This window comes from Salpingoeca rosetta, assembly GCF_000188695.1.
Source record: "Salpingoeca rosetta unplaced genomic scaffold supercont1.44, whole genome shotgun sequence".
Classification (NCBI taxonomy): Eukaryota; class Choanoflagellata; order Craspedida; family Salpingoecidae; genus Salpingoeca; species Salpingoeca rosetta.
In genome coordinates, this window is record NW_004754890.1 from 12,472 (window position 1) to 38,134 (window position 25,663).

The window sequence follows — 25,663 nt, forward strand, 5'->3', positions numbered from 1 at the left end:
GAAGGAAGGAAGGAAGGAAGGAACGTGGCACGCACAACCACCAATGTGTGCGTGTGCGTGTGCACGAATCAATGACACATCCCCACCTCACCTCACCTCACCTCATCTTCATCTCAACTCACCGCATCTCTCACCTGCCTGTCAGCGATGACGACGACCATGGTCACCATCACCATTCCCACCACCATCACCATCACACACCAGCTGCTGCGCAGAAGAAGAAGAATGAAGCAACGGCGAGTGGATTGGTTGGTTGTTGTTCGCTCGTTTCTGCTTGCTGCTGCTGGTTTTTTTGGTGTGTGTGCGATTTTCCTCCTCTTCCTCTTCTTGCTTGCTTGCTGGCTCTGCCTTGATAAATTGCCTGTCTTCCTCCACTGTCGGCAACGTTCATACCAACGGGATCACGCCCGCTCTCGTCCGATCGCGGAAGCTAAGCCCGTTTGGGCCCGTTCAGTACTGCCGTGGGTGACCAGGCGGGAATCACGGGTGATGTTGCTCTTTTCCTTTTTTTTTCTCTCTTCCATATGGGGTTGCTGCTGTAGCTGCTGTGGTGCTGCTGCTGTGGTGGTTGCTGTCTCTCCTCCTCTCTCTTGGCTTGGCTTGATTTGGTTTACTTCTTCTTCTTCTTCTTTGCTTGCTGACTGAGTTGCTTCAACTTGGGGGTGACGAGGTGGTGGCGTGTGTTGGCTCATCTCCCTCTCTCTTGTTGCTTGACTGTAGCGTTGCTTTGCTTCACACACACACACACACACACACACACACACACACACACACACACACACACACTGCTTGCCTGACATCGTGTCTTCTCAACGCGTTTACTTCCATGTACTGACGCAGAGGAATCACACACAGGTGGGCTGAACTAATGAACTAGTGACAGAGCTGATCTTGGTTACGCTGTTAAGACATCTTCGTCCTCTCCTCATCCTCCTCATCCTCATCATCACACGCAAACACATCACATGGGGGCATTGTCCTTGGCCGTCTTTCGTCGGTGGGCGAGGGGTGTTGCACCATACAGACTCCTGCATCACATCGTGTGGCGTGTCATTGGGCGTGCCGTACGCCAACCCTTCCACTTGCATCTTCCCCCTGCGAGCATTTGCGTGTTTGTGCGCATGAAGGTGTTGGTGGTGGCAGCAAGATGTTATGTGAGGTGACCGCGCTGATTCGCACCCCTGCGCACGATCCCCTGCACACACACACACACACACACACACACACACACACACACACACACACACACACACACACACACACACACACACACACACACACACACACGTACATCTGCGACGCGTTGTCGCCACTGAACAGGTTGATCCTGGCAGACTCCAAGTGCTGATAGCAGCAAACAACACAGACAAGACACACGAGTTGGCAGATGGTGAGAGTGGTTGAATGGACACGAGAACAAGCGAGAACGCACACACCACACCATACTCCCCATACTCACTCCACAACTCCTTGTGCCAACAACGTACTCCCTCACCTGTGTGCACTTGGGTGGAGAGGGACTTGAAGAACTCCTCAAACACAAACACAACGCGTCTCTGCATCATCTCCACCACCTCAACAGGGATCGACCGCAGGATCCTCGGAAGCTGAACACAGTTGTGTGTGTGTGTGTGTGTGTGTGTGTGTGTGTGTGTGTGTGTGTGTGTGTGTGTGTGTGTGTGTATATATGTGTGTGTGTGTGTGTGTGTGTGTGTGAGCGACGTGACATGCAAGCCATCACGAAGCACATACCCCATTAAAGCAACATCATCCGCTCACGCATCGCTTGACATCCCCATGTCACCGATCTATCACCACACCTCGAGGAGCCTGTGTTCGGGGAATGCGGATGCTGAACGTCTCCCAGTCCAGCAGGCCCTGGTAGGGCTGCAAGAATGCAAAAAGCAAACGCCAGAACATCACATCACTGCGCCATGAGCGACGGGAGGGGTACATCCACACAGTGATGTGACACACAAGAAACACACACACACACACAATATAATCCATCCATACGCACCAGCGCGTAGTGATCGACGACAATGACGGGGATGGCACCCGCAACCATGATCTATGAGGCATGAAGGGGGATGACAGGAGATGGAAGGCGGATGATGAGCACAAACAGGACCGAAATCGTCTGCAACACACGCACACACACACACACACACACACGCACACACACACACACACACACACACACACATGCACACACACACACACCTGAAGGAGTGGTAGCCAATCCTTCAACGATGAGCCCAAACTTGGTCTCCAGCGCCAGCTCTGTGTATGTGTACTTGTTGAGCTCTTCCTCTGCCTGCTTACACGAGAGGTCATACCCAACCTTTCCCCTCACGGCCCATGCGCTATTCGCCAAACCACCGGCACGCGCACACCAACACAATGTCCCTGCGCATACACAAGCAAACACAGGCGATGTGTGTGTGTGTGTGTGAGGTGGTTCCAGACAGATACACACACAGCACCAAAACAAGTTGACTCCGAGGCAACACACAACACACGCACACGGACACGGAACGAAGTAACACACAACACTCGCACGCGAAGCACACCTCACCTGTCGTTGTGCAGCTTGGGGAGGTGGTTGCGCATGGCATCAGAATGAGCAGACTTGATAGTGCGTCTGCACAACAGGGAAAGAAGGCACACGTCAAGCAGCCGCACCACAACAGGGTTGGAGTGAGATTGCAGTCACGGCACAACAAGAGCGAGCGGTGGTGCAATGAGCGACACCAGCCCCTCTAAACCCAGCAGCAGCAGCAGTGAACATCGTACCACGTCACAACACACACAGCACACACGTGCATGCACAGACCAGTAGATGACGAGGTATTTCCTGTGTGTGTGTGGGCGAAACGCGTCACTGCTCCGGTGTGAATGAATGTCACCATGGAGAAGAGTGGCATGGACACATCGAGGCCGTCACGGTGGTGGAATTCACTGAGGTTGTGTGATGAGATGGAACAGACAGGATTGGTGAAGCGTGTCAGCATCAGCAGTCGCACATGGTGCGTACCAACCCAAGATGCATTTCCGTTCCAAAACACACACACACACACACACACGCCTACCTGTGTCAGCATCGTGGATTGACGAGGAGGAGGTGATGGACGAGCCAGGGCATGTCATGTGCAAGTCGTTGCCAGCCAACACACACCATCACACCACTTCTGGAACAGACAGCACGGCTGCGCCCACCGCACTTGCGGCTGCATCGACGATGAGGATGGATGGCGAGTTGCATGGAATGCCGTCGCAGGAAAAGGTCCTTGTCCACAGCCACGCCGCTGATCCACTTGCATCCGCCGTGTAGCAGCTCATCAAGCGTGGTGGTGTCTGCTGTGTTCGTGCTGCGATCAGTGGTCACACCCGTCGAGGAGGGTGTTGTGAGCCAGCCAGCACGCCGCCTGCAGTGCCCACTTGGCTCAACCGGCTTGCAGACTATTGATGGTGGTCGTGTCATCCACTGCTGCTGTCACTGTTGCTGTCACCGCTGTCATTGCTGTTGCTGTTGTTGATGGGCTGATGATGAGCACAGAGGTGGTGGGAGTTGCATCAAAAGGAGGGATGCCGTAGATGAGGCTGTTGCTGGCGACGACGCCACCAACCCTAATCGCTATTGCCAGTGCCCTTGCCGAGTGCATCTTGGATGCTGTTGCCAGACGGTGGGCTGACTGACAGTGTTTTGTGGCTTGTAACACACATGTATGCAAACGGACCAAGACGGAGACCTGCCTCTCTGTGATTATTCACTGCCTGCTGGCTGGCTGGCTTGCCGTGCATTTGTCGTGCTTTTGTCCCAGTTGCAAGCAACACAGCAGTTGATACCGCCTTCCCTTTCGTTCCTCCACGCAGAGCACTGCTCCTTGTCAAGCCGTTCGCCCCTGCCTGTGCATGCCTGTGCGTGTCTGTGCCTGTGCGTGCTTGTGCGTGTCTGTGCGTGTGCGTCTGCCTTCCATCACACAGCAGTGAACCCTTTCAACAACGAAGTAGAAAAGTGCTGACTCGGCACAATTCGGTTTTTTTTTTGTTTGGTGGGGAAGAAGACAAGAAGGAAGATGCCGCGCAACGGCAGTCACAGCGCTCCTGGTGTTTCGTGGCACTGTGCTGTGTGTGCTGCTGTTCAGCCGCCGTGGCGAGCGTCGTCTCAAGCTCAAGTCCAATGCACCAACCTCCAAGATCAAGGTGTGTGTGTGTGTGTGTGAAATGACTTGCGTGCGCATCCCCTCGTCCCATCGCTGCGCTCACCTACCAACACCTCTTCCCCTTCCCCCCACACACACGCACACTCGCACACACCGCGCTGACAATCGGACCTTTGCGTTTGCTGGCAACATGGCGCAGACGTCCATGACGCGTGAGGCGTGTGCCACGCTCTGCTACACCTTCAAGAACGTTTCCCCTCAAGCGCTGTTGAGTTTGGCTACCTGTGCTTCTTCTGCAAACACCTAAGCTGAATTCCACCGCGCAGTCTCGGCGGTGTGTGTGTGTGTGTCTGTGTGTGTGTGTGTCTGTGTGTGTGTGTCTGTGTGTGGTGCACACATTTGTGTCAGCATTCACACTCCCCCCCCCCACCCAACACACACACACACTTTTGTCCAGCCTTCCTCCGACTGCAATGAACCATGCACGGGGACTTCCACCGAGATGTGCGGAGCAGCCAATCGCATGAACATCATCCAAGCAAACTGTTCCGGCAAACCCGTTCCCACAGGTGATCCCAACATACACACACACACACACAATCGCACACACACACACTCTCTCTCTCTCTCTCAGCTCATACGTGACTGCTGTTGCACCTTGCCTCGTCAGGCCATGCATGCCTGCCTGCAGCGACGAAGGAGTTACCGTTCTGTAACTCGAGTCTGTCCATCTGTGCCCGCCTCGACGACCTGATTGGACGCCTCAGCCTTCATGAGAAGGCCGGCCCCATTGGCCCTAATCCCGTCACCAGCCCATGCGCCTTCCTTGACTATGGTGTCAAGAGGTGGGAAAGGACATTCGGCGCCCACGCAGTGACTCGTGACTCTGCCTGCTTGTGTTCCCTCCCCGCTTCTTCGTGCCACAGCCGCATCAACCGCCGCCACCACCACCACTCACACAACAATACCATCTCCCTCTTCATACTTGCATCTGTGCGTGTGTGTGTGTGTGTGTGTGTGTGTGTGTGTGTGTGTGTGTGTGTGTGCATGGGTCGCAGGCTTGACATCCCGCCGTATCTGCATCTGGTGGAGATGAACACGGCCGTTGCCTCTGCGTGCATCATCAGCCAGGACAAGTGTGCCACCACCTTCATTGGCCCCACAGGTCTTGGCGCAGCCGTCAACCGAGGGTGAGTGTGTGTGTGTGTGTGTGTGTGTGTGTGTGTGTGTGTGTGTGCCTACGTCTGCTATGTCGGCTTCTTCTTGATCAAAGCTCCTGTCGTTCATTCCCTCCGTCCTCGTCCCACCCCCACCGGTCCTTTGGTTTCAGGTCATATCCACGGAGATGCGCGCCTTCAACAATCTCAACTGGCACAGGGGCGGCGGCGTCTTGCAGATGATCGGACTCGCAGGTGTGCCCTTCATCACATGTTGCTGATGCTGGTGCACACATCACACACATGCGATCATTCCACCACAGTTGTACCCACGCCCCCAACCCCCTTCACACTCACTCACACACTTTGCAGGCCCACACACTCATCTTCACTGCACCCCTCTCAACCTCTGAGGCCCCTTCTTGAGTGGCGAGTACGCTGCTGCTTACGTGACGGGCTGCTAGGACGGCCCAGACAGGAAGTACAAGAAAATGACAGCAGGTACACACACGCATCCAACCTCACACACACATGTGTATGCAAACGCCCACAACCGTGTCAGCAACGCCTCCTCTTTTGCACTTGATGGCGGTCGTGTCATTTACACTGTTGTCACCGCTCCATCGCGTTTAGGTCTCAGGCACGTTGACGCGCACTTGGTCGAGACAAGCCGCATGGCATTCAACGGGAACATCTCCACCTTTGATCTCTGGGACACCGAGGTCTGTGCGCGCGCGCGCGCGCGCGCGCGCGCGTGTGTGTGTGTGTGTGTGTGTGTGTGTGTGTGTGTGTGTGTGTGTGTGTGTGTGTGTGTGTGTGTGTGTGTGTGTTTGTGTGTGTGTGTGTGTGTGTGTGTGTGTGTGTGTGTGTGTGTGTGTGTGTGTGTGTGTCAGCTCGTGCACCTCCCATCAGCATTTCTTGTCAGTTCGTCCACGCCACCATGCCTGCGCCATCCCCATCACCTCCCACTTCCTCATCATCCCGCTCCCCTCTGCCACGTGTCTCATGTGCAGTACAAGCACGGGCACTCACTGCCATGTGCTCGAACACCAGCATCAAATGTGTGTCATCGTGTGCGAACAACATGCTGCTCAACGACGTCGTGCGCGGACAGTGCAAGCGTGACATGGTGACGATTGGAACAGACTGCGGTGCAATTTGCAAACATGGTCGACACCAACAAGCACGCCCGTGACTTCCGTCGACGCAGCCGCGAAGACGCTGAACGGTGGCGTGGATATGGAGCTCAGGGAGACATGCTTCACTACAAACAGCTACTTGGAGCAGGCTGTGCAGCAGAACCGCACGACAATCGACACGGTGCACAACACCGTGCGGTGGGTCCTCAAAGATAGCTTCATCATGGGCCAATGGTATGTTTACTTGTGCTGGCTTTGTGTGTGTCTGTGTGTGTCTGTGTGTGTCTGTGTGTGTCTGTGTGTGTGTGCTTGTCCTCAGAGCCTCTTTTGAGTCCTGTATCCTTGAGAAGATGAAGCGGTGCGCGGTTCCTCAATACGCACAACAGTGTTGTCATTGCCTCTCACGCCATCTTCCCCTCCACCCCCGCACCCTCCCCCTCCAGTTATCGGAGTGCGAACCTCAGCCTCACCTCCAGTATCGGCCACTGCATCAGCGAGTGTCCCGACGGCGAGTATGAGCTCGGCCAACGGGTGTGCTGAATGCCATTCCACCAAACGCCACCCATTGCATCAACCTGTGCGACGGCAACCTCACCAGTCGTGCATTGCCCATTGCCCTCTCGACTACTACGCCAAGGACCACCGCTGCGTGCCATGCACCACGTGCGGCATGGGCACCTGGGCCTCCACCCCACGCTCCGCGTCCTCTGACGCCGTCTGCTGTTCCTGGACCGAGCGCAAGCCGGGTCAGAAGGAGTCCGTCTCTGGCAACGCCGTGCGCAACCACCACATGCGTGAGCTGCACCCTTTGGCATGGAGTACCAGCCGCTGCCGGAGCGCGCCTCGTGCTTCCCCACCAGCGTGTGCGAGGAGCCCTTCATCGAGACCATCCCGCCCACGCTCACCACGGACCGCCTGTGCTCCTGCGACACGCTCACCTGCAACAAGCTCATCACGCAGCTGTTTGAGGAGATGGTGTGCGCCGGGCCCATGGACGAGCAGCTCGACGTTGTGCTTGACGTGTGCTGCGCCGGCCAAGGCGAGGATGGCATCCACAACACCATTCGCCAGATGGATGCCGACGAGGCACGCCGCTCCTGCACAGGCTGCACAGACACGTGTGAGTGCAGCGCTAGCTTCATCCTTGTCTACGACGCCGAGTCGGCCGACTGTCGGCCGTGCGACAGCGTGACGGAGTTCTCCCCATCCATTGGCGGCAGCAGGTGCGAGCCTACTGAGGAGTGCGAGCGCGGCCAGGAGGAGGTCGCCGCGCCAACCTGCTGCTCCTCGGACCGCGTGCGCCGCGACTGCTCGGCCGGCACCATCGATTCGGACAGCGACGGCTCCATGAGTTGTCAGATGTGCCCCCGGTGGCCACTACACGGAGGCGGGCTGCCACGGCTCCTGTTCCAGCTTCACCTGCCGCGCGGGCACTCACGACCACGACAGCGACCCCGCCACCCTCGTGCATGGACGTCACAGAGTGCGCGCCCGGGTTTGAGCAGGTGCGGGCCATGACACTCCTCATCAGCGACCGCGTCTGCGACGAGTGCCCAGAGGGTACGCACAAGGCTGTCTCTGGCCAGGGCGTGCCCTGTCTCCCCATCATCACCACGTGCGACGCCGGCGAGGAGGAGACGGCCGAGCCCACCCCCACCAACGACCGCGTGTGCAGCCAGTGCGAGCTCGGCGCCACCTTCAAGCCCGTCCAACGGCCAGGCCGAGTCGTGCCGCCCCGTCACGCAGGGCGGCCCGGATGAGGAGAGATTCGCTTTGCAAACCCACACGCCAGCACGACCGCCTCTGCCGCAAGTACGTCCAGGACACGTGCGTGGGCGTGACGCGTTGCACTGCCTGGGTGTACATTTCCACGCACGGCCGTGAGCGAGTGCGAGTTTGGCACCTTCCAGAAGCCAGGCGCTCACGCTCGACTCTGAGCGCGAGTGCACGCTCGAGTGCTCTGAGTGCCCCAGTGGCCGCTTCGAGATTCGCGCCTGCTCTGCGCTGGAGGACGTGCAGTGCGCCGGCTGCTCCGCGTGCTTGCCAACCACATACATCCTGCGCGCCTGCGACTCAGAGAACGACGTCTTGCCAGCAGTGCAGCACATGCTCCGATGAGCAGTACCGCAGCGCGCCATGCACCGCCACCAGCAACACGGCATGCATGACGCTCGACGTGTGCGACCAGGACCAGTTCTCCAGTTTGAGCTCTTCCCCACCGCCACGCCGACCACGGACCGCATCTGCCGCGACCTAACCCAGTGCAACCCGTCGACGGAGTACGAGCGGACCGCCTGTGCCACCTCATCACCAAGTGCGACCCTGGCGAGCAGCGCATCCGCGCCCACCTCCACCTCCGACGCCAAGTGCGAGCCGTGCCCCATCGGCACCACCGACGACGACCGCAACCCGATCACCGCCTGCCAGCCGTGCCTCTTACGGCCACCATGTGCCTGCGGGATCCATCGGCTCCTGCAAGCAGTTCCTGTGCCCGGCCGGCACCGTCGACCTGGACCGCAACGCCAGCACACGCCGTGCACGCCGTGCCATGTTGGCGTGGACTTTGCCGCCCTCTCTGGCCAGCGCAATTGCACGCCTGTGACGGAGTGCGACCTCGGCTACGAGGAGGTGGTGCGCCCCACCATCTTCACCGACCGCCAGTGCCGCCGCTGCATCGAGGGCCTGTTCTACCGCGACAGCACCACGGACTTCTGCATGCGCGTGTCGCCCTGCGAGCCTGGCTCGTTTGAGACAGCCGCGCCCACCATCAGCACGGACCGCGAGTGCCAGATGGGCCGCACGTGCCCCAACAGCACCATGTTCATCTCGCGCCCGCTCATGCCCACGCAGAACCGCATCTGCTCGCCGTGAACGCAGTTCCTGTCCAGCGAGTACGAGCTCGTTGCGCCGTCGCTGGTCAACGACCGCGAGTGCCAGCGCGTGCGCTCGTGCCAGCACACGGAGTGCGAGGTGTCGGCGCCCACGGCCACGACAGACCGCCTCTGCGCCACCATGAGCGACGCAATTTGAGGTGCTCCCACCGTGCGTGCGTGCCCGCGTACTTCGTCTCGCTCATCTGTGACGCCAAGTTCAACGCCCTTGCCGGCACTCAGCCGCGCCGCGAGATGTTTGAGGCCGCGCTGGTGCAGTCCATCAATACGACGCAGGATGCGTCGCAGATTCATTCTGCGCATCGACCTGCGCCAGGGCACCATTATTGCCACCGTCGCTTCCATCAACGAGGATTTTACGGCGCGCCTCTTCAACCGATCCGTCTCTGGCGACATTACCGTCATGGCCTTCACCGCATCGCCGTGCGAGGCCGACGCGTTCCTGGACGACTCGTCCCTTTGGTTGCACGGGTGCACACGCGATCCAACCCATCGCACAGCAACTGCTGGAGCCTCACACGCACGCACGCTTGCCAGTTCACGTGGACGCCACATCCCGACATCAACCACAACAGCAGCCACCATCATCGCACCTGTTGTGATCGAGTGCTGTCAGCACATGCCACCTTCACCTCCCACATCATCATCATCATCCCAGCACTGCTGCCACTACCACAGCCACTGACAACGACAGCAACCAGGTCAAGGCATCGGATGCTGTTGGCTCTTGGACCACCACGGCGTTGTTGGAAGAGATGCCAGCAGCGTTGATGGTTGTGGTGGGAGTGCACACCATGGCAACAGCAGCGACAGCTGATGTGGTGGTGGTGGTGGTGGTGGTGGTGGTGCTTGCATTCCTCACGAGTTCCAGCAACAGCAAGGAGGTGGCCATCGTGATTCTGGTGGGCATGCGTGTGCTGGCTGTTGTTGGTGCCACCGCTGACAACAGCAGCTGCTGCGATGCGTGACAACGGCAGTGAAGGAGGAGGTGGATGTGTGTGGGGTGCATGGCACGCAGTCACCCTTCCTTTGTGGTTGGCTGTGCAATTGGCGTGTGTGCACACCGATGACGGCGATGACGAGACGGCTGTCAACCAAATCACTTCCCACCTGAGGAACCACCGCATCGTGGCTGGTACACGCGTGCATGTCTTTCTTCCTTCAGACCGGCCATCGACAGAGCAGCGTTGCAGTGCGCCATGCGGTGTTTGATGATGCGTCGTTGTTGTTGCCACTGCGTTGGCTGTTTGTTGACACGTATGCCGTGCATACTGAATTTCCTTCCTTCCTTCTTTCCTTCCTTCCTTGCTTGTTGTCTCTTTGCTCTGCCACTCTCCTTTGTCAGTGATGTGTGTTTGGTTGCTGGTTGCCGTGTTGTGGTGATTCTGCCTTGCATGTTCAATCGTTTCCAACAGTAATACATTGGGGGCAGAGTCAAGACATGAAGAGACGACAACAGCCCTCACACACGGGCACACAGTCAGCACCAACACGCACATCCAAGCAAGAGAGGAAGGCAGAACCAGAGACACAGCACAGCTCAAGATAACAGCCACATCGCATGGTGCCACTTGCAGTGCAGCCAAACAACAAGACAGCAGTCATCCGCCGACGACCACCCGGGGAAAGGCAACGCCACAGCACATTCCCTCATCGACGTGTTTCTGTTTCCTGAAGGATGGTGTGTTCGTTCGCTGAACACAATCAGGAAGGTTCCTCTGAGTCGACTTGTCCCGGTTCGTGGATGAAGATATGGCAAGTAGTCGTGGCTGGAGAGCAATGGTGTAAGTTTTCACATGCTTTTCTTTTAATTGGAGGGGGTGTGAGCTGTGTAATTCAGTCAGGCGCATGCGCGTGTGCTCACCACCATACCCACTCATAACACTCACTCACAACGCGTACTCACACACCACGCATACACGCACGGCGAGGCAGAGAAGCAGAGGAGAGCTTGCTTTCTCCAGCAAACACCTCGGAAGCAGCAAACATGTTTCGCTGTAAAAGTTTGGAGGTGGAGGCCTTGCTGCAACTGACTGATTTGCCGTGTTCTGACAAGGAGAAGATCAGGGCCATCGCCAATAACACGTGTGGGAGCTGGGTGGGGTGAGTACAAACAGAAACCCGTTGTCACATCTGAAGATTGAATAATCACGTGAAGGACCTTCGACATGTGCTCTTCTTTGCGCTATGTGCCCTTATGTCGTCTGTGAATGTTGTCACACTCGGTGTATATGTGTGCGTGTGTGCTTGTGGCACTGCCGGGACGCACGAAGAGCTTCTCTGCTTCTATATGTGTCAGGTTGTGACTTTGCACCGGTCTCGTGTTTGCCCTATCCTCATTCTCTTGTTCGTTGTTCCACACAATTCGGAATTGCAGGTTTTCTCTTGCTCGCCTTTGCGAAAGTGGGGCGTGCGCGGTGGCCAGGGCGCTCAAGAACAACACCTGTCTCAGAACACTGAAGTACGTGATGATGTGGACTACGTCGTGCGACACGCATGGTTGATGTGGGTGTGTACATGTTGCGCCTTCTTTCTCCTTCCTCTTGTCTCTTCTCGCGCACATTCAGGTGCTCATCAATATTCCCTGCGTTTCTGCGTGCACAGCCTGCATTTGAATTCCGTCAACGATGAGGGCGCTGTGGCACTGGCAAGGAGACTGAAACACAACACCTCCTTGATGTCACTCGAGTGAGTGCGGACACACGCATGGAAACCACTCACTATAAACGTGGTGCATTTTGTCTGTGTGTTGTGTGTGCGTGATGGTGTATGTGTGTGTGATGGTGTGTGCGCTTGTGTGTTGTGTGTGTGTGTGCGTTTGTGCATTGTGTGTGTGTGTGTGTGTGTGTGTGTGTGTGTCGTTGGCTATTGTGTGTGTCAGATCTTCGAAGAAGAGGTCCCGATCTGCAAGGACATACCCCTCGCCATACCCTCAAATCCTTTTATGCCTGGGTATAATACAGACGAGCGTACGTGGCTTACCGAGGAGCAACGAGCCAGTTTAGGGAACTAGATGGCGCGTCTCCCGGGCCCAGTGATGGGTATGTCTCGCATAGCCATTCCCCTAATAGCGCGCTCTGGCTTCTCGCCCATGCACGACGTGAAAGACCGAGGTTCACGCTTACACTGCAAAGCCTTCAATAGCTGTTTCCGACACGTTATAACCCAAGCAGCGTCAGAAACGATGCCCCCACGGGTGGGTGACATGCGGCGATGTGAATCGAGAGATAGCAACCACTCTCGCCGTAATCTATTGTCGGGAAGACTCGGGCTCGCTGCTCGGGCGAATTTCTTTAAGCTATAAATCTCGGGCCAGTCTGAGATCTTCGAAGACGAATACGGTTTACGCACCGCATAACGACCAGTGTGTGTGTGCGTTTGTGCATGTGTGTGTGTGTGTGTGTGTGTGTGTGTGTGTACGTTTGTGCATTGTGTGTGTGCGTTTGTGCATTGTGTGTGTGTGTGTGTGCGTGTGTGTGTACGTTTGTGCATTGTATGTGTGAATGCAGAATGCAGTTACTGTATCTCACCCACTGTGCTTGACACCCTCTCATTGCTCCTGGCCATCCTATGCGCTGTGGGCAATATCCACTCCACCTTTGTCTTGCGTGCGCAGGCTGCATCAGAACTCCATCAGCGATGAGGGCGCTGTTGCATTTGCAGAGATGCTCAAGCATAACACCACCCTCAAATCGCTCAAGTGAGTGAGGGCTCACATCTCTGAATGTACCCGCTGTAAGCATGTGTGTGCTTATGTGCGTGCGTGTGAGTGTGTCTTTGTCTGTGTCTGTGTGCACGCATATTGTTTGCGAATGCAGACTGCAGTAGCTGCGTTTCACTCAATGTGCTTGACACCCTCCCAATGCTCCTGGCCACCGTATTCACTGTCATCAACCTCCACTTCACATTCCTCTTGTTTGTGCAGGCTGCATTATAATCACATTCGTGATGAGGGTGCTGTGGCGCTTGCAGAAATGCTGAAGCAGAACACCAACTTTAAATCGTTCAAGTGAGCGAGGGCACACCTGTATTGAATGTATTCGCCGTGAGCATGTGTGTGTGTGTTGATGTGTTGATATGTGTGTTAATGTGTGCGTTAATGTGTATGTGTGTGTGTGTGTGTGCGTGTGTGTGTGTGTATGTGTGTGTGTGCACATGCATATTGTATGCGAATGCGGAATGCAGTTTCTGCGTTTCACCCATTCTGCTTGACACCCGCTCATCACTTCTGACCATCGTATTCACTGTCGTCAACCTCCACTCCTCCTCTGGCTTGGATGCACAGCCTGATGAGCAATCAAATCAGCGATGTCGGCGCGATAGCGTTGGCGGAGATGCTCAAGGTCAACACGAGTCTCGAACGCCTGTTGTGAGTCGAAACCCTGCTCCCCCCAACCACTCGACAGGGATGGATACCATTGAGCTTGTTCTTGCGAGTATCGTTGACAGCTCAAGGCACAGCCCGCTATGTGTGAAGTGTGCGCATCACTGCAACATGAGTGCTGTCACATGTTGTGCAATCAGTTTGTTTCCTGTGCATGTGCCTCTACCACCGAATTGCAGGCGCGCAAGGTTGCACCGTGCATGACCTAGCCACGACGCGGCGTCGTTCGTGGTGTTCACATGTGCTGCTCGCCTTCAATTTGCCGCCCCTTTCCTGCTCCCTCACTCGTTCCCTTCCCGCATGCATTCCTTGTCATGTTTAGCTTGGACAGCAACTCCATCACCCCAGTTGGAGGCGCGGCGCTGGGAGCTGCCCTGGGCCACAACCGCACACTGAAACAGCTTGAGTACGCCGATTGCACTACGTTCACCTCATGCATGATCGCGTCCCTCATTGCGGGCAACGCGATCAAGCACGATGGCTGAGTGCATGCTACAGCACAACATGGTGCATCCGGCTTGCATGTCCGTGCAGAGCCACAAAAACCAACTCGTCACGCATGTACCACATTCCTCCCTTCGACTACATACCACCATGCTGTATGCCGTTCAGGATCCAGAAGAACTTCTCCCCCGAAACCGCCCGCGCTTTTGGTGCCGCGCTGCCCGTTCACCGAGTGATCCTCACAACCTGGTCAGTGAATGCATGTTCTCATTCCATGTTGATGCTGTGCACTTTGGCTCCCTCGCTCGCACACTGACTGCGTTGCGTTTGTGATGATCGTGTCCCATCCCGTATGTGATTCTGTGTTTGCAGGTCTGACGACAAGGAGGGCAAGGCCGCCTTCATCAAAGCACGCAAGGAGAAGCAGCAGCAGCTGAAGCAACTGTTTGTGGCTTGCAGGGGTGGCGATGTTCCCGCTGTCACTTCCTTCATCAACCAAGACCATGCAGACATCAACGAACAGGATGAGCACGTGTGTTCATGAAATATGAAGGGACTGGTTTGTTGTTCCACTGCTCGCATGCTCGTGCTCGTGGGTTCTCACCATACGTGCTCCGTGTCCGTTTCTATTCAATCTACACAGGGCGACACGTTGCTCCACATCGCTTGCAAATACAGCCAACTTGCCATTGCGAACCTTCTCCTCGAACACGGCGCCAATGCTGTGATCGAGAATGACGAGGTGAGGCTCACCCCTCCCCTTGTGTTGAGCCCAATAATAATGTGGGCACTGGTTCCTAGGTTCCTTGCTCGACGCTGTCGTCTCCTTTGTACTTCTGCCAAACTTTCCTTCCGCTATCTCCCACCTTCTGGTGATTACATTACTGCACGTGTTGACTGCACGTGCTCACGTTTGCAGGGAGAGACGCCGTACGATTTGGCTGAAGCCGGTGGCCACACTGCCATCACCAGCATTGAGGAGATTCTTGCTGGCAGCAAGCTTCATGAGCAAGAGTCCTCGGACCAAGCTGTGCGTTGTGTGTGTGTGTGTGTGTTTGTGTGTGTGTGTATGTGTGTTTGTGTGTTTGTGTGTGTGTGTGTATGAGTGTTGCGTGTTGTGTTTATGTGTGCGTGAGTGTTGTGTACATGCGTGTGTGTATGTGTGTGTGTGTGTTGTGTATATGTGTGTGTATGTCTGTACAGGGATGCAAACGCATGCAGGCGTGATTGCTCCTCCTCCACTTGACGATCACACCCTCTTTCATCAACCTTCTTGCTCATTCGCGTTGCAGTCATCTTCAACCGAAACCTCCGCTGCACCACCGCATCCAACCCCTGCTTCTTCTTCATCATCCCCATTTGAGCCCGAGCTGACAGAATGGCTCAAGCGCCACTCGCTGCTGCCGCACGTTGAACCAGCCTTGGTGGAACACGGCATCGATAAGCTGGACGTGCTGGTGGAGGCCGTGAATGACGGCGATTTGACGAAAGCCATGCTGAAAGAGGCCGGTGTCAAGATTGGGTCGGCAATCAAGCTGATCCAAGAAGCAACGAAGTGCTCCCTGGCAAGTTCTGAGTAGCGTCACGCCTTTATCGGTCCTGTCTCATCTCCAGTTTGCCATTACTCCCTTTCAGCTTACATTTGCCGTCCTGTCTTCATGTTGCATGATGCCCTGAGTGTTGCGTGCCGTCGCAATGTCGCGTTGAGCTCTGCACGCTCTTGCCTTGCATCATTTCAAGCGTTTCTTGTTTCTCCTCATGTCAGTCCTGTTGCGTACATCTGCTGTTGTTCGAGTGCACTGCGTGAGGGCCCCTACGCGTTGCTTCTTTGCTTCACCCCCTCGCCCCAAACACGTGATGCTTTTCCTATCAAAATACATGCCCTTTTGCAGCTTGCGCGTCGCATCACACCTTCAGACCCTCACTTCACTTCGCAACAAAGCATTCAATTGATTCTTGTGCGTGTCCTTGACACACACTGCCGCGCATGAGCGCCGAAAGTATGGGCAAAACTTTCTCCAATTGTCCCCTTTGCGCGCCTTTTGCTCACATGAGCGAGACCAACAACAACCCCATTTTGCTTTTCTCGCTTTTTGTCCTTGTGCTTGTTGTCTCCACACAACACAACAACACGCGGCTTCCACCAATCGACCATTGAGCACACACCCCTCCTCCTTCCACACTGAGCCCACAACGCCTGCATGAGCAGGGCGTGTGACGTGTTCATCTCGGCGGTGCCGGGAGAAGCCGACGCGGCCGGTGAAACCCTGAAGGCAAGCCTGGATGACCGTGCGTTGGACACGTTTCTCGATCTCACACCAACGCCCACCCCGTCCGCGGGTTCAAGCACTAGCTCATCGTCTCATGGCCCGGACGTGCCACGTGCAGCTGCTTTGCGTGCATGCAAGCTTGTGGTCATCTTGGGGACGCCATCCTACGGATTAGAGGTGCCTGCAAGCACGCCCAGTGATGACAACGTTGATGATGATCAAGACCAGGACAGCGGAAGCGACGCCGCCTGCCAACAATACGGCGACACTGGTTGTCCGGACAAGAACAGTAAGGCTTCGAGCAAGCAGCAGAAGCGCAACCCGACGGCGAGCGACCTTGCGTTCGTGTTGCAGCACCAGAAGCCACTTGTGGTCATCGACATGTGCCAGTCTGCGTTTAATTCGCCGTCGGTGCAGGAGCGCTTGCTGCACAGTGCTCACGCCACCAAAGTTGACTGGCACCTGGACACAACAACGGACACGACCATCAGTGTTCCCGCTCCCGTCCTGGCATGCATCTCTGACAAACTAATGGTGCGTGTGCGTGTGCGTGTGCTTGTGCGTGTGTGTGCGTGTGTGTGCGTGTGTGTGTGTGTGTGTGCGTGCGTGTGTGTGCGTGCGTGTGCGTGTGCGTGTGCGTGTGCGTGTGCGTGTGCGTGTGCGTGTGTGTGTGCGTGTGTGTGTGTGTGTGCGTGTGCGTGTGCGTGCGTGTGTGTGTGTGTGTGTGTGTGTGTGTGTGTGTGCGTGTGTGCGGGTGTGCGTGTGCGCGCAGGGTGCGTGCACTTGTGTGTCTGGTGCTGTGGGCGCTCACCTTGCGTTCCCCCGCTCCCACCACACACGCAAATACATGTTCTCCACACCAGAGCGTCTCCTTCTCTAGGCAGGCTCGATCCATCAATTTGGTGCCAACAGTTGAAGGCTCGATCCCTGCAAGCACGGACACAAACACGGACAAGCTGTACGAAGATGGAAACATTGTCGATCAGCCTGGCATGGCTGTCAATCTCGCAGTTGAAGTTGCGCGCTCCTTCCCAATTCAGCAAGCTGAAGCGCAGAAAGCACTGTCGAACGGGCAGCACCCACCTGGCACATTTATTCTGCGGGATGGCCCTGTACCAAACACCATCATCATAGCCCTGGTGCGTGTGTGTGTGTGTGTTTGTGTGTGTGTGTGTGTGTGGATGAACTTGTCCATGCATACTCACCCTTCTTCATACCATCTCTCTCTCCTTTTCCTTTCGTGACCACTCTTGTCGCCTGCCCTATTTCCCCTTCCTCCTCCTACACCCTGTTTCCCTGCACAGCTCGCACGGGAGGGCGTTGTCGAGGAGCATACGCTCACGAAACACGACAGTCACTCTTTTTCCCTGAACAACGAGCTCTTGCCAAAGGAGTGCACCACGCTTCAAGCCATCATCTCCCATCTCAAGACCAACCCTCACTCGCTTCCCCTCCCGGTACGTGCCGGCGATTTTCCAACACACTGCCACAACACAACACAACACAACACAACACGACACAAACACAACACAACACAACACAACACAACACAACACAACACAACACAACACACGAGGCGCTCTCGCACAACTGCCTCACACCTCCTCTCCTTTGCCCTCCTTTGCTCTCCCAACCCTCTCCATCCCCTGCACACCTTCAGCTGGGGAATGCCGTGGTGCTGCCGCACGTGTATGAGAAGACAACCCCCAAGGGAAGCACACCACCCTTGAAACCCGGACATGTGCAGTCCCTGCAGCCCAGCCACCATTCTTCGCCGCAGTCCAACTACGAAGCCACATTGTCCAATGCTCACTCCGGTGAGGCTGGCAGCAACCACGGCAGCCACCCCAGTGGAATGCCTTCGCGTGGTGCAGCGGGGATGCGAGGCCTGCCCGCCGCCGTCGGTCAGGGACGTGCTGATCAGCCCATTCGACTGTACGGCGATCCCACGAACCCGGGCGGAGTACCGACGCGACCGCTCTATGTGCATGTTCCGCCAGCCGGGCAAACGGCCATCGATCCAAGCTCATTCAAGGTGTACGGCGACGCAAACGCCTCAACAGGAGCGCGCGATCAAGAGAGGCAACAGCAGCAGCCAGGCCCACAGGAGCAAGCGCCGCCCGGCAACAGCAAGGGCCAGGACTACCTTGAGCCTGTGAGCACGCGGCCATCCTCGTCCATCCCAAACTGCTATGGGCAAATCATGGCCAACCCCGACTACGAGCACCTCAAGCCCGAGTACGACCACATCTCGGAGGACGACGAGTTTGGTCTGCCGACGACCGAGCAGCTGCGTACCTTTGAGATGGAGCTCAGCGGCGACGGCACCAGCGGTGCACATGACGAGCATGCACAGCGACAGCAGCAGGGACGCCCAAGAAAGGCCGCAAGGGCAGCGCGTGGCGATGGAAAGGGCTCTCTCACTGAGAACCCGGTCCTCGCCTGGTGCTCCGCGCTGTGCGTGCTGTGCGGACTTGGCTCGTGCGGCAAGCGCCGTCTCAGAATCATCGCAGGCGTCTCAGTCTTCGCCTTGGTCATCATCATCGTTGCAGCCGTTGCGGCAACGTCAGCCGGCGGCGGTGGTGGTGGAAATGGCCCCAGCAGCGCGGCAGCAGCGACGTGCGAGACGATCCTGCCGCTCACACTCGATTGCCTGGACACAGAGTCAACCACCCTAGTGGAGTATGCGGCCGTCAACTCAGGGCCCGTGTGCGAGGTGCAGCGTGTGGAGAACTGCTGCTGCGACGCCTTCTTCACCTTGGCCCGTGTCAACGGCTCGGTGCACGTCGTCGCCAACGCTACGAGCCCCACGTCCCTGAGCCTCGGCTCCCACCTCACGTACATCGCCGGTGACTTTATCATCGACACCACACCACCTTCACCCTCCTCCTCCTCCTCCTCCTCCTCCTCCTCCTCCTCCTCCTTTGCCGGTGTGGCTGTACAGTCATCGTCCTTGCTGCCCATGTTGGCTATGGTTGATTTTGGCGTCGTCGAGCGCATTGGTGGGAGCGTCCGCGTGGCTGGATTTGGCGCGCTGACGCACGTTGACTTCCGTCAACTGACCTTCATTGGCGGATCTCTTGATCTCCGAGACAGTACCGTCCTCCACTCACTCAGCCTTGAGCAGGTGGCCAGCGTCGGTGGCAGCGTCGTGCTCAACAACACCTCCCTGACCAGCATCGATTTTGGCGCGCTCACACAGGTTGCAGGCGATCTTTCGCTCGCCTCAACTCCCGTCACGAGCATCGACCTTGCCAGGATCGCACACATCGGCGGCACCCTAACCATGCGCCAGGACACCCCCCACCTCGAGACAGTCCGTCTTGGGCAGCTCACGCGTGTTGGGGGCGACGTGGTGCTTGCAGGCACCGCTGTTCGTGCTGTGGCGCTTGCGCGTATGACCACCATCGGCGGCAGCTTGCTCGTGCGCGATAACAACCTGCTCACGTCCATCCAGCTCAACGACCTGGCACACGTCGGCGCCGGCATGGTTCTCTCCAGCAACGATCTGCAGTTCATCAACTTTGCTCACGTGCCGTCCGTTGGCAGTGAGCTCGACATCAGCAACAACGAGCGCCTGACGATGCTGCAGCTGGGTTCACTCACACGTGTGGACGGCAGCTTCAGCCTGGCGACCTGCGGGTTCACGGCCGTTGACTTTTCGGGACTTGAGCGCGTCGGTGGCGACCTCGATGTAAGCAACAACGCCCTGACCAGCATCGCGTTTGGCAGCGCGCTGACGATGGTAGGCGGCGATGTGAACCTCAGCAACAACGGTTTCGACTACCTTGACGCTATTCTCGGCGAGGGCGCCTCATCAACACAAGCAGGGGCAGCAACCGCGGTGCTCCCTGTCATTGGGGGCAGCCTTGTTCTTGCTGGTAACCTGCTCCCCTCCGCCAGCATGAGGGCGTTTCCTGCGACAATCGGCGGCGCCGTGGATCTTAGCAACAACCTGCTGTCCAGCCTGTCGTTTGACGGGCTGACGAGCCTTGAGTTTGGCGTCCTGGCCGCGAACAACAACGGGCTGCAATATGTGGACCTGCGTGACGTGACTGCGGTGCACGGTGACCTGGATCTGAGCTTGACCGGTTTGTACACGTTGGTGGCGACAAAGGTGGACCTGTTTGCCGGCGACGTGATTCTCGCCGACAACCGCCTAGGCTCCATCCTGTTCTCCAGCACCCTTACCCGCATTGCAGGCAGCCTCATCCTCAGCCACAACACCATCTATTCCATTAACTTCCCAGCGACACTCACGCACATCGGCGGCTCGCTCGAGCTCATCAACGACAACCTCCAATCCGTGGACCTGGGCGCAATCAGAACCATTGGCGACAGTCTCGTCGTTGCCAGCAGCGCTTCCCTCAACTCGTTTGACTTTGGAGACGTCACTCAGATTGGCGGCAGCATCGTCATCACCAACACTACGCTCTCCTCCTTTGAGCCTCCGGCCTCAATGACAACGCTGAACGGAGACCTTGACCTGAGCAACACGGAGCTGAGCAGTTTCTCGCTCGGCCAGATCACCGCCATCACGGGCAGCCTGCTGCTGTCGCGCACGTCGCTGCAGCAGCTGCTGCTGCCAGGGTTGCAGTCCCTTGGCGGTTCGCTGGACGTCTCCGGCAGCAGCCAGCTCACCCGCGTCTCGTTTGGGCAGCTGACCAGCCTTGCTGGCGGCAGTCTCGTCGTGCACAGCACTGCCGTGACCTCGCTCCCGCTCAACGACATCACTGCCGTTGGCGGCGACATTGACGTGCGCAGTTGCGCCAACCTCAGTACCCTGGACCTGGGCCCCCACATCACGGCTGTGCCCGGAAGCGTTCTCGCCATGAACAGTGGGCTGACGAGCATCGATCTGAGAAACGTGCGCCGCATCGGCCGCAACCTGAACGTCTCTGGCAGCAGTGACGCTGGGCTTGACCTTGACGTCGGCGCGTTGGAGTATGTGGGCGGGGCTGTGGATGTGAGTCGTACCAGTCTCGCCACCTTTGACCTGCGGGCGCTGGCGGTGATTGGCGGCGACTTGCGGATTGTGGATGCAGATGCACTGGCCGTGCTGGATGTGGGGGCGCTGACGCGCGTGGACGGGTCCTTCGTGCTGGATGAGTGCGACACGCTGCCTTCCCTTGGCTTTGGCGGCATTCGCTCCATCGGTGCCGATGTGCAGCTGAGCTCGAACCCTCGTCTCCTGCACGTCGACGTTGGCAACGCCCTGACCCGGATTGCCGGTGTGCTACGCGTGGCCAACATGGACGGCCTGTCAGCGCTGGAGCTGGATCGAGTCGCCAGCGTGCACGCCGTTGACATTTCGTACTGCGAACCGCTGGTCAGGATCACGTTTCCCGCGCTCACACACATCGAAGATGGGATTACCATCACGGCGGTGGGCGTGGAAAGCGTCGACTTCCCCCTGCTCACAGGCTCGGTCCGATACGCAACATTTAACGCCCTCACAGCATCGCGTGTTTCACTGGGCGGCCTCCAGGAAGTCGCGGAGACCTTAAACGTCCATCTACTCCAAGCGCTTCAGCAGCTGGACTTTGGAGCCATCACCCGTGTTGGAGGCAACGTTCACGTCACAGGGTTAGGGAGCGCCAGCGGGATTGCAATTGACTTTGCCGGCATCTCCACGATTGACGGTGCCGTTGAGGTCTCTGGCTGTGCCGCGGCTTCGCTGGACTTTGGCGCGTTGCGCTCTGTGGGTGGTGACTTGACTGTCGCTGACAACGGCCTCACGCAACTCAGCCTCGGCAGCATTTCAACCGTTGGCGGCAGTGTCAACCTCTTTGACGAGTCGTGGGCGGCACTGGACGTGGGCGCGCTGAAACAAGTGAGCGGTCAGGTCTATGTGTACCTGGGCGCCACCACGTCACTCAACTGCAACGGCTTTACTGCGGAATGCTTGGCCGTCGAGGCAGCAGAAACAGCAACGCCACAGCTGATGCGTTGCCCAGACCCATGCTCATGATTCTGACGCGTGTGTGTGCGTGTGTAAGCGGAGGGAGGTTGGAAGGGGAGAGGGCGCTTGAGTGAGTGAGTGAGTGAGTGTGTGTGTGTGTGTGTGTGTGTGTGTGTGTGTGTGTGTGTGTGTGTGTGTGTGTGTGTGTGTGTGTGTGAGTGTGCGTGTGCGTGTGTCCTTCCTACTCCGAACATGCTTGGCCGTTCTTTCCTTAACTTGCTCGCCTGTGTGCGGTGTTGTGTACGCGCTCGATCCATTCGTCTGTTGTCCATTCGCCGCTGCTCTCGTCCGCACTGTACATCGCGACCGAGACAGGACATGTTCATGTGTGTGAGAGAGAGTGTGTGTGTGCGTGTGTGTGTGAGTGTGTGTGTGTGTGAGAGAGAGAGTGTGTGTGTGAGTGTGAGTGTGAGTGTGAGTGTGAGTGAGTGTGTGTGTGTGCGTGTGTGTGTCAGTTCATGGACACGCGCCACGGTGCAAGCTAACCAGCTTCACCAACAATCAAAAAGCACAAGTACACAGACACAAACGCAGACACACAAGCAAGAACCAACAACTCCACATTGAACAAAGCAATGCACGGTGCTTGTGCTCACGTGGATGTAAAGACGAGATCGCTGCCGCGCGTCTCGATGCGGAAGGAGCGGATGAGGAATTTGCTTCCGGTGGCGTACGCGTAGCTGTTGTAGTCGTCGACGTACAGCTTGCCCTCAGCGGTGGACGAAGAGTCCAGTGCGGCCACGAGCGTAAACGGGTCGTGATGGGTCAGGCCAGACGTCCTGACAGCAGTTGTGGTGCGATGGGGCAACGGGGGAGAAGAGGTGAGGCGGTGATGGTGATGATGGTGATGATGATGATGATGATGATGATGATGACGATGATGATGATGATGATGATGATGATGATGATGGTGATGATGATGATGATAAAGACAACAAAGAGGGTCACATCAACACAAGTCATCGACACACGATACATGCAAGCACACACACACACACACACACACACACACACACACCCTGATGGACAGGCCATGTGTTCCTGTGCTACCTGCGGACACGCATCTTGCGTGGGATGATGCTGCCGCCGCGCTGGAAGACAGGGATCTTGCGCAATGGCGCAGCGACGGTCTTGCGGGCCGGTGCCGCATGCGATTGGCCAGTCTCGACGTCATACCACGGCTGGCGGCGGGCACAGACAACAGTCGCAGGGACGTGTAAGTCGCAGTGAGTGCAGTACTAGCATGCTGGCATGTGCAGGCTGCGTGTGCAGAGGTGGAGGGACGAGCACGGCAGCTGCTGCAGAAGCGCTCAAACACGCAATGCGCCACACACACACACACACACACACACACACACACACACACACACACAGTCATACACACGGGCAGCATCTCACACCTGCGAGCCCGGGAAGTAGACGGAGGCGGAGGTGGCGCCGGCGACGGTGACGGGAGTGACGAGCAGATCGCCTCCAACTGGCAGCACAGGGGTAGCGGGGGGGGGGGGAGGAGGTGGACGGAGGTGAGGCGCACCAAGGAGCAGGCAAAGGTGAGACAGTGGTGTTGAAAGGGTGTTGTTGGTGGCGAGTGAGCATCAGAGAAGAGCATGACAGTGGCAAGAACAAGAACAAGAACAAGAAGAACAAGAACACCGCCACCACCATCACACGCGGTGACGAACCGAGGTGTGTTGTTTCCTCAGCAAAGGCGTCCTCCTCCTCGGGGTACTCGGCCCAGATTGGGCGCATGACGGGAACGCCCGTGGTCGCGCTCACGTGGAACAGCGTGTACCAGTACGGAAGCAGCTGGTAGCGCGCATGAATCGTCGAGCGAACGATGGTCCTGGGTAGTGCAGTGGTGGCGAGGGATGGGAGGGGGGTGGTTACGCGGAGCACACAAACAAACAAACAAACAAACAAACAAACAAACAAACAAACAAACAAACAAACAAACAAACAAACAAACAAACAAACAAACAAACAAACAAACAAACAAACAAACAAACAAACAAACAAACAAACAAACAAACAAACAAACAAACAAACAAACAAACAAAATCGGGTACGCACTGCTCTGGCTCGTCGAGGAGGTAGGGTTCACGGCGCTTGGTGTCGAGGTGGGCGTGTGCGCGCATGAAGGGCTGGTACGCGCCGGCCTGGTACCAGCGCACAAGCAGCTCCGTGTCCGGGTTGCCAAAGAACCCGCCAATGTCAGCGCCGCAGAAGGGGAGGCCCGCCACGCTCACAGACAGCAGCATGGGCACGCTTGCCTGTGAATTGCGGTAAAGGTGGGGGGGGGAGGTAAGCGTGGTTGTATTGTGAGATGGTGGGCAAATGTGGGTGTTGGAGCGGGGCCACGTTGGAATAACGGCAGCCAAACCAGGTGAACAAGCAACGAAACAAGTAACAAGTACGCAAACAGGATGTCACAGACACACACATACACACACATACACACAGACACAGACACACATACACATACACACACACACACACACACACAAACCACACACGACACGAAATGCCAGGTCATCAGCGCACCTTGAGATGCCCCCACTCTGCAGTGTTGTCGCCTGTCCAGATGGCGCCGTACTTCTGCGATCCAGCAAAGAATGCGCGGGAGAGGACAAAGGGGCGCTGGTGCCCACCAGAGCGCCGGCGAATGCCCTCCGCAGTGGAGGCCGGCTGCCACATGCCGTAGATGTTGTGCACGTCACGGTGCTCTCGGCCTAAAGACGTGGAAGGGGGAAATGGTGATGGGAGTGATGGTGATGGTGATGGGGTGCATTGGATTGCGAATCAATCACGAGCGTGGACACAGGTTGCAAAGCGAAGAGCAAACTGCATTGGCGGTGGCGATGCAGTTTGCAAACACAGTGCGCGCATGTGTGCGTGCAAGGGGCGTACCATCGAGGTGCTTTGCGTCCTTGTGCATGGTGACCTCTGGGCCGTTGAACACAGACGGCTCGTTCATGTCGTTCCAGAAGAACACGCTTTGCGTCGTGCCCTCGTACTTGTCCAGCGCTACACAAAGCAGGTGTGTGTGTGCGCGCGTGTGTGTGAATATGCATGAGTGTATTAAGTGTGTTGGCATGCATATTCGCATACGTATGCGCCCACGCATGAGCACAGTCACACTTAAAGCACTACCAAGCCTCATCCCACCACGCTACACGCGCATTTCATCCAAACACACACGCACACACACGCACACACACACACACACACACACACACACACACACACACCT

The 25,663-nt window shown here is 57.0% G+C and overlaps 3 protein-coding genes and 1 non-coding gene across 4 annotated transcripts in view, besides 10 other annotated features; 3 read left to right on the forward strand and 1 right to left on the reverse strand.

Moving 5' to 3' along the window:
• Window positions 1–383: 383 nt before the first annotated feature.
• PTSG_20045 lies at window positions 384–497 on the forward strand. Its single transcript, XR_001137180.1, has one exon. It is a non-coding gene; the product is annotated as a 5S ribosomal RNA (ribosomal RNA).
• Window positions 498–1,273: 776 nt separating this feature from the next.
• Window positions 1,274–1,335: a sequence feature (Protein overlapping with rRNA (PTSG_13175, EGD81319.1) was converted to a misc_feature.).
• Window positions 1,336–1,487: 152 nt separating this feature from the next.
• Window positions 1,488–1,607: a sequence feature (Protein overlapping with rRNA (PTSG_13175, EGD81319.1) was converted to a misc_feature.).
• A 213-nt stretch (window positions 1,608–1,820) lies between these two features.
• Window positions 1,821–1,887: a sequence feature (Protein overlapping with rRNA (PTSG_13175, EGD81319.1) was converted to a misc_feature.).
• A 133-nt stretch (window positions 1,888–2,020) lies between these two features.
• Window positions 2,021–2,071: a sequence feature (Protein overlapping with rRNA (PTSG_13175, EGD81319.1) was converted to a misc_feature.).
• A 180-nt stretch (window positions 2,072–2,251) lies between these two features.
• Window positions 2,252–2,313: a sequence feature (Protein overlapping with rRNA (PTSG_13175, EGD81319.1) was converted to a misc_feature.).
• A 31-nt stretch (window positions 2,314–2,344) lies between these two features.
• Window positions 2,345–2,409: a sequence feature (Protein overlapping with rRNA (PTSG_13175, EGD81319.1) was converted to a misc_feature.).
• A 169-nt stretch (window positions 2,410–2,578) lies between these two features.
• Window positions 2,579–2,644: a sequence feature (Protein overlapping with rRNA (PTSG_13175, EGD81319.1) was converted to a misc_feature.).
• Window positions 2,645–2,836: 192 nt separating this feature from the next.
• Window positions 2,837–2,961: a sequence feature (Protein overlapping with rRNA (PTSG_13175, EGD81319.1) was converted to a misc_feature.).
• Window positions 2,962–3,224: 263 nt separating this feature from the next.
• Window positions 3,225–3,360: a sequence feature (Protein overlapping with rRNA (PTSG_13175, EGD81319.1) was converted to a misc_feature.).
• Window positions 3,361–3,451: 91 nt separating this feature from the next.
• Window positions 3,452–3,665: a sequence feature (Protein overlapping with rRNA (PTSG_13175, EGD81319.1) was converted to a misc_feature.).
• A 931-nt stretch (window positions 3,666–4,596) lies between these two features.
• PTSG_13176 (uncharacterized protein) lies at window positions 4,597–16,064 on the forward strand. Its single transcript, XM_004987578.1, has 32 exons — window positions 4,597–4,735; window positions 4,837–5,011; window positions 5,225–5,345; window positions 5,497–5,578; window positions 5,957–6,049; window positions 6,343–6,452; window positions 6,542–6,660; window positions 6,906–6,993; window positions 7,061–7,237; window positions 7,282–7,816; window positions 7,876–8,199; window positions 8,348–8,547; window positions 8,614–9,281; window positions 9,351–9,432; window positions 9,480–9,605; window positions 9,670–9,806; window positions 10,048–10,098; window positions 10,225–10,255; window positions 10,519–10,617; window positions 10,931–11,034; window positions 11,358–11,456; window positions 11,758–11,814; window positions 11,958–12,041; window positions 12,970–13,053; window positions 13,279–13,362; window positions 13,639–13,722; window positions 14,060–14,143; window positions 14,350–14,430; window positions 14,554–14,713; window positions 14,825–14,923; window positions 15,101–15,211; window positions 15,474–16,064. The coding sequence occupies exons 1-32, from the start codon at window positions 4,669–4,671 to the stop codon at window positions 15,759–15,761; spliced, it is 4,704 nt and encodes a 1,567-aa protein (XP_004987635.1). The 5' UTR covers window positions 4,597–4,668; the 3' UTR covers window positions 15,762–16,064.
• Window positions 16,065–16,382: 318 nt separating this feature from the next.
• PTSG_11359 (uncharacterized protein) lies at window positions 16,383–22,465 on the forward strand (the record flags this gene model as incomplete). The annotated part of the gene is made up of 4 exons (XM_004987579.1): window positions 16,383–16,985; window positions 17,315–17,590; window positions 17,756–17,908; window positions 18,112–22,465. The coding sequence occupies 4 exons, from the start codon at window positions 16,383–16,385 to the stop codon at window positions 22,420–22,422; spliced, it is 5,343 nt and encodes a 1,780-aa protein (XP_004987636.1). The 3' UTR covers window positions 22,423–22,465.
• Window positions 22,466–22,624: 159 nt separating this feature from the next.
• Window positions 22,625–25,663, reverse strand: part of PTSG_11360 (alpha-glucosidase II alpha subunit, family GH31) — a gene marked incomplete at its 3' end in the record, with an annotated part of 6,965 nt that continues 3,926 nt past the window's right edge. The window contains exons 11-18 of the mRNA XM_004987580.1: window positions 25,321–25,568; window positions 24,955–25,142; window positions 24,484–24,683; window positions 24,096–24,256; window positions 23,814–23,890; window positions 23,464–23,594; window positions 23,010–23,192; window positions 22,625–22,706 (exon numbers count right to left, since the gene is read on the reverse strand). Of these exons, the coding sequence (XP_004987637.1) occupies window positions 22,625–22,706; window positions 23,010–23,192; window positions 23,464–23,594; window positions 23,814–23,890; window positions 24,096–24,256; window positions 24,484–24,683; window positions 24,955–25,142; window positions 25,321–25,568 (1,270 nt within the window). The remainder of the gene's footprint in view (window positions 22,707–23,009; window positions 23,193–23,463; window positions 23,595–23,813; window positions 23,891–24,095; window positions 24,257–24,483; window positions 24,684–24,954; window positions 25,143–25,320; window positions 25,569–25,663) is intronic.

What these genes read in the sequence shown, in the direction of transcription:
- PTSG_13176 (XM_004987578.1), top strand. Translation starts at nt 4,669, where the DNA reads ATGTGCGGAGCAGCCAATCGCATGAACATCATCCAAGCAAACTGTTCC. An exon ending in TCTCTGGGACACCGAGGTCT is followed by an intron (nt 6,050 to 6,342) that starts GTGCGCGCGCGC and finishes GTGCAGTACAAG; the next exon opens with CACGGGCACTCACTGCCATG. An exon ending in ACGAGTCTCGAACGCCTGTT is followed by an intron (nt 13,723 to 14,059) that starts GTGAGTCGAAAC and finishes TGTCATGTTTAG; the next exon opens with CTTGGACAGCAACTCCATCA.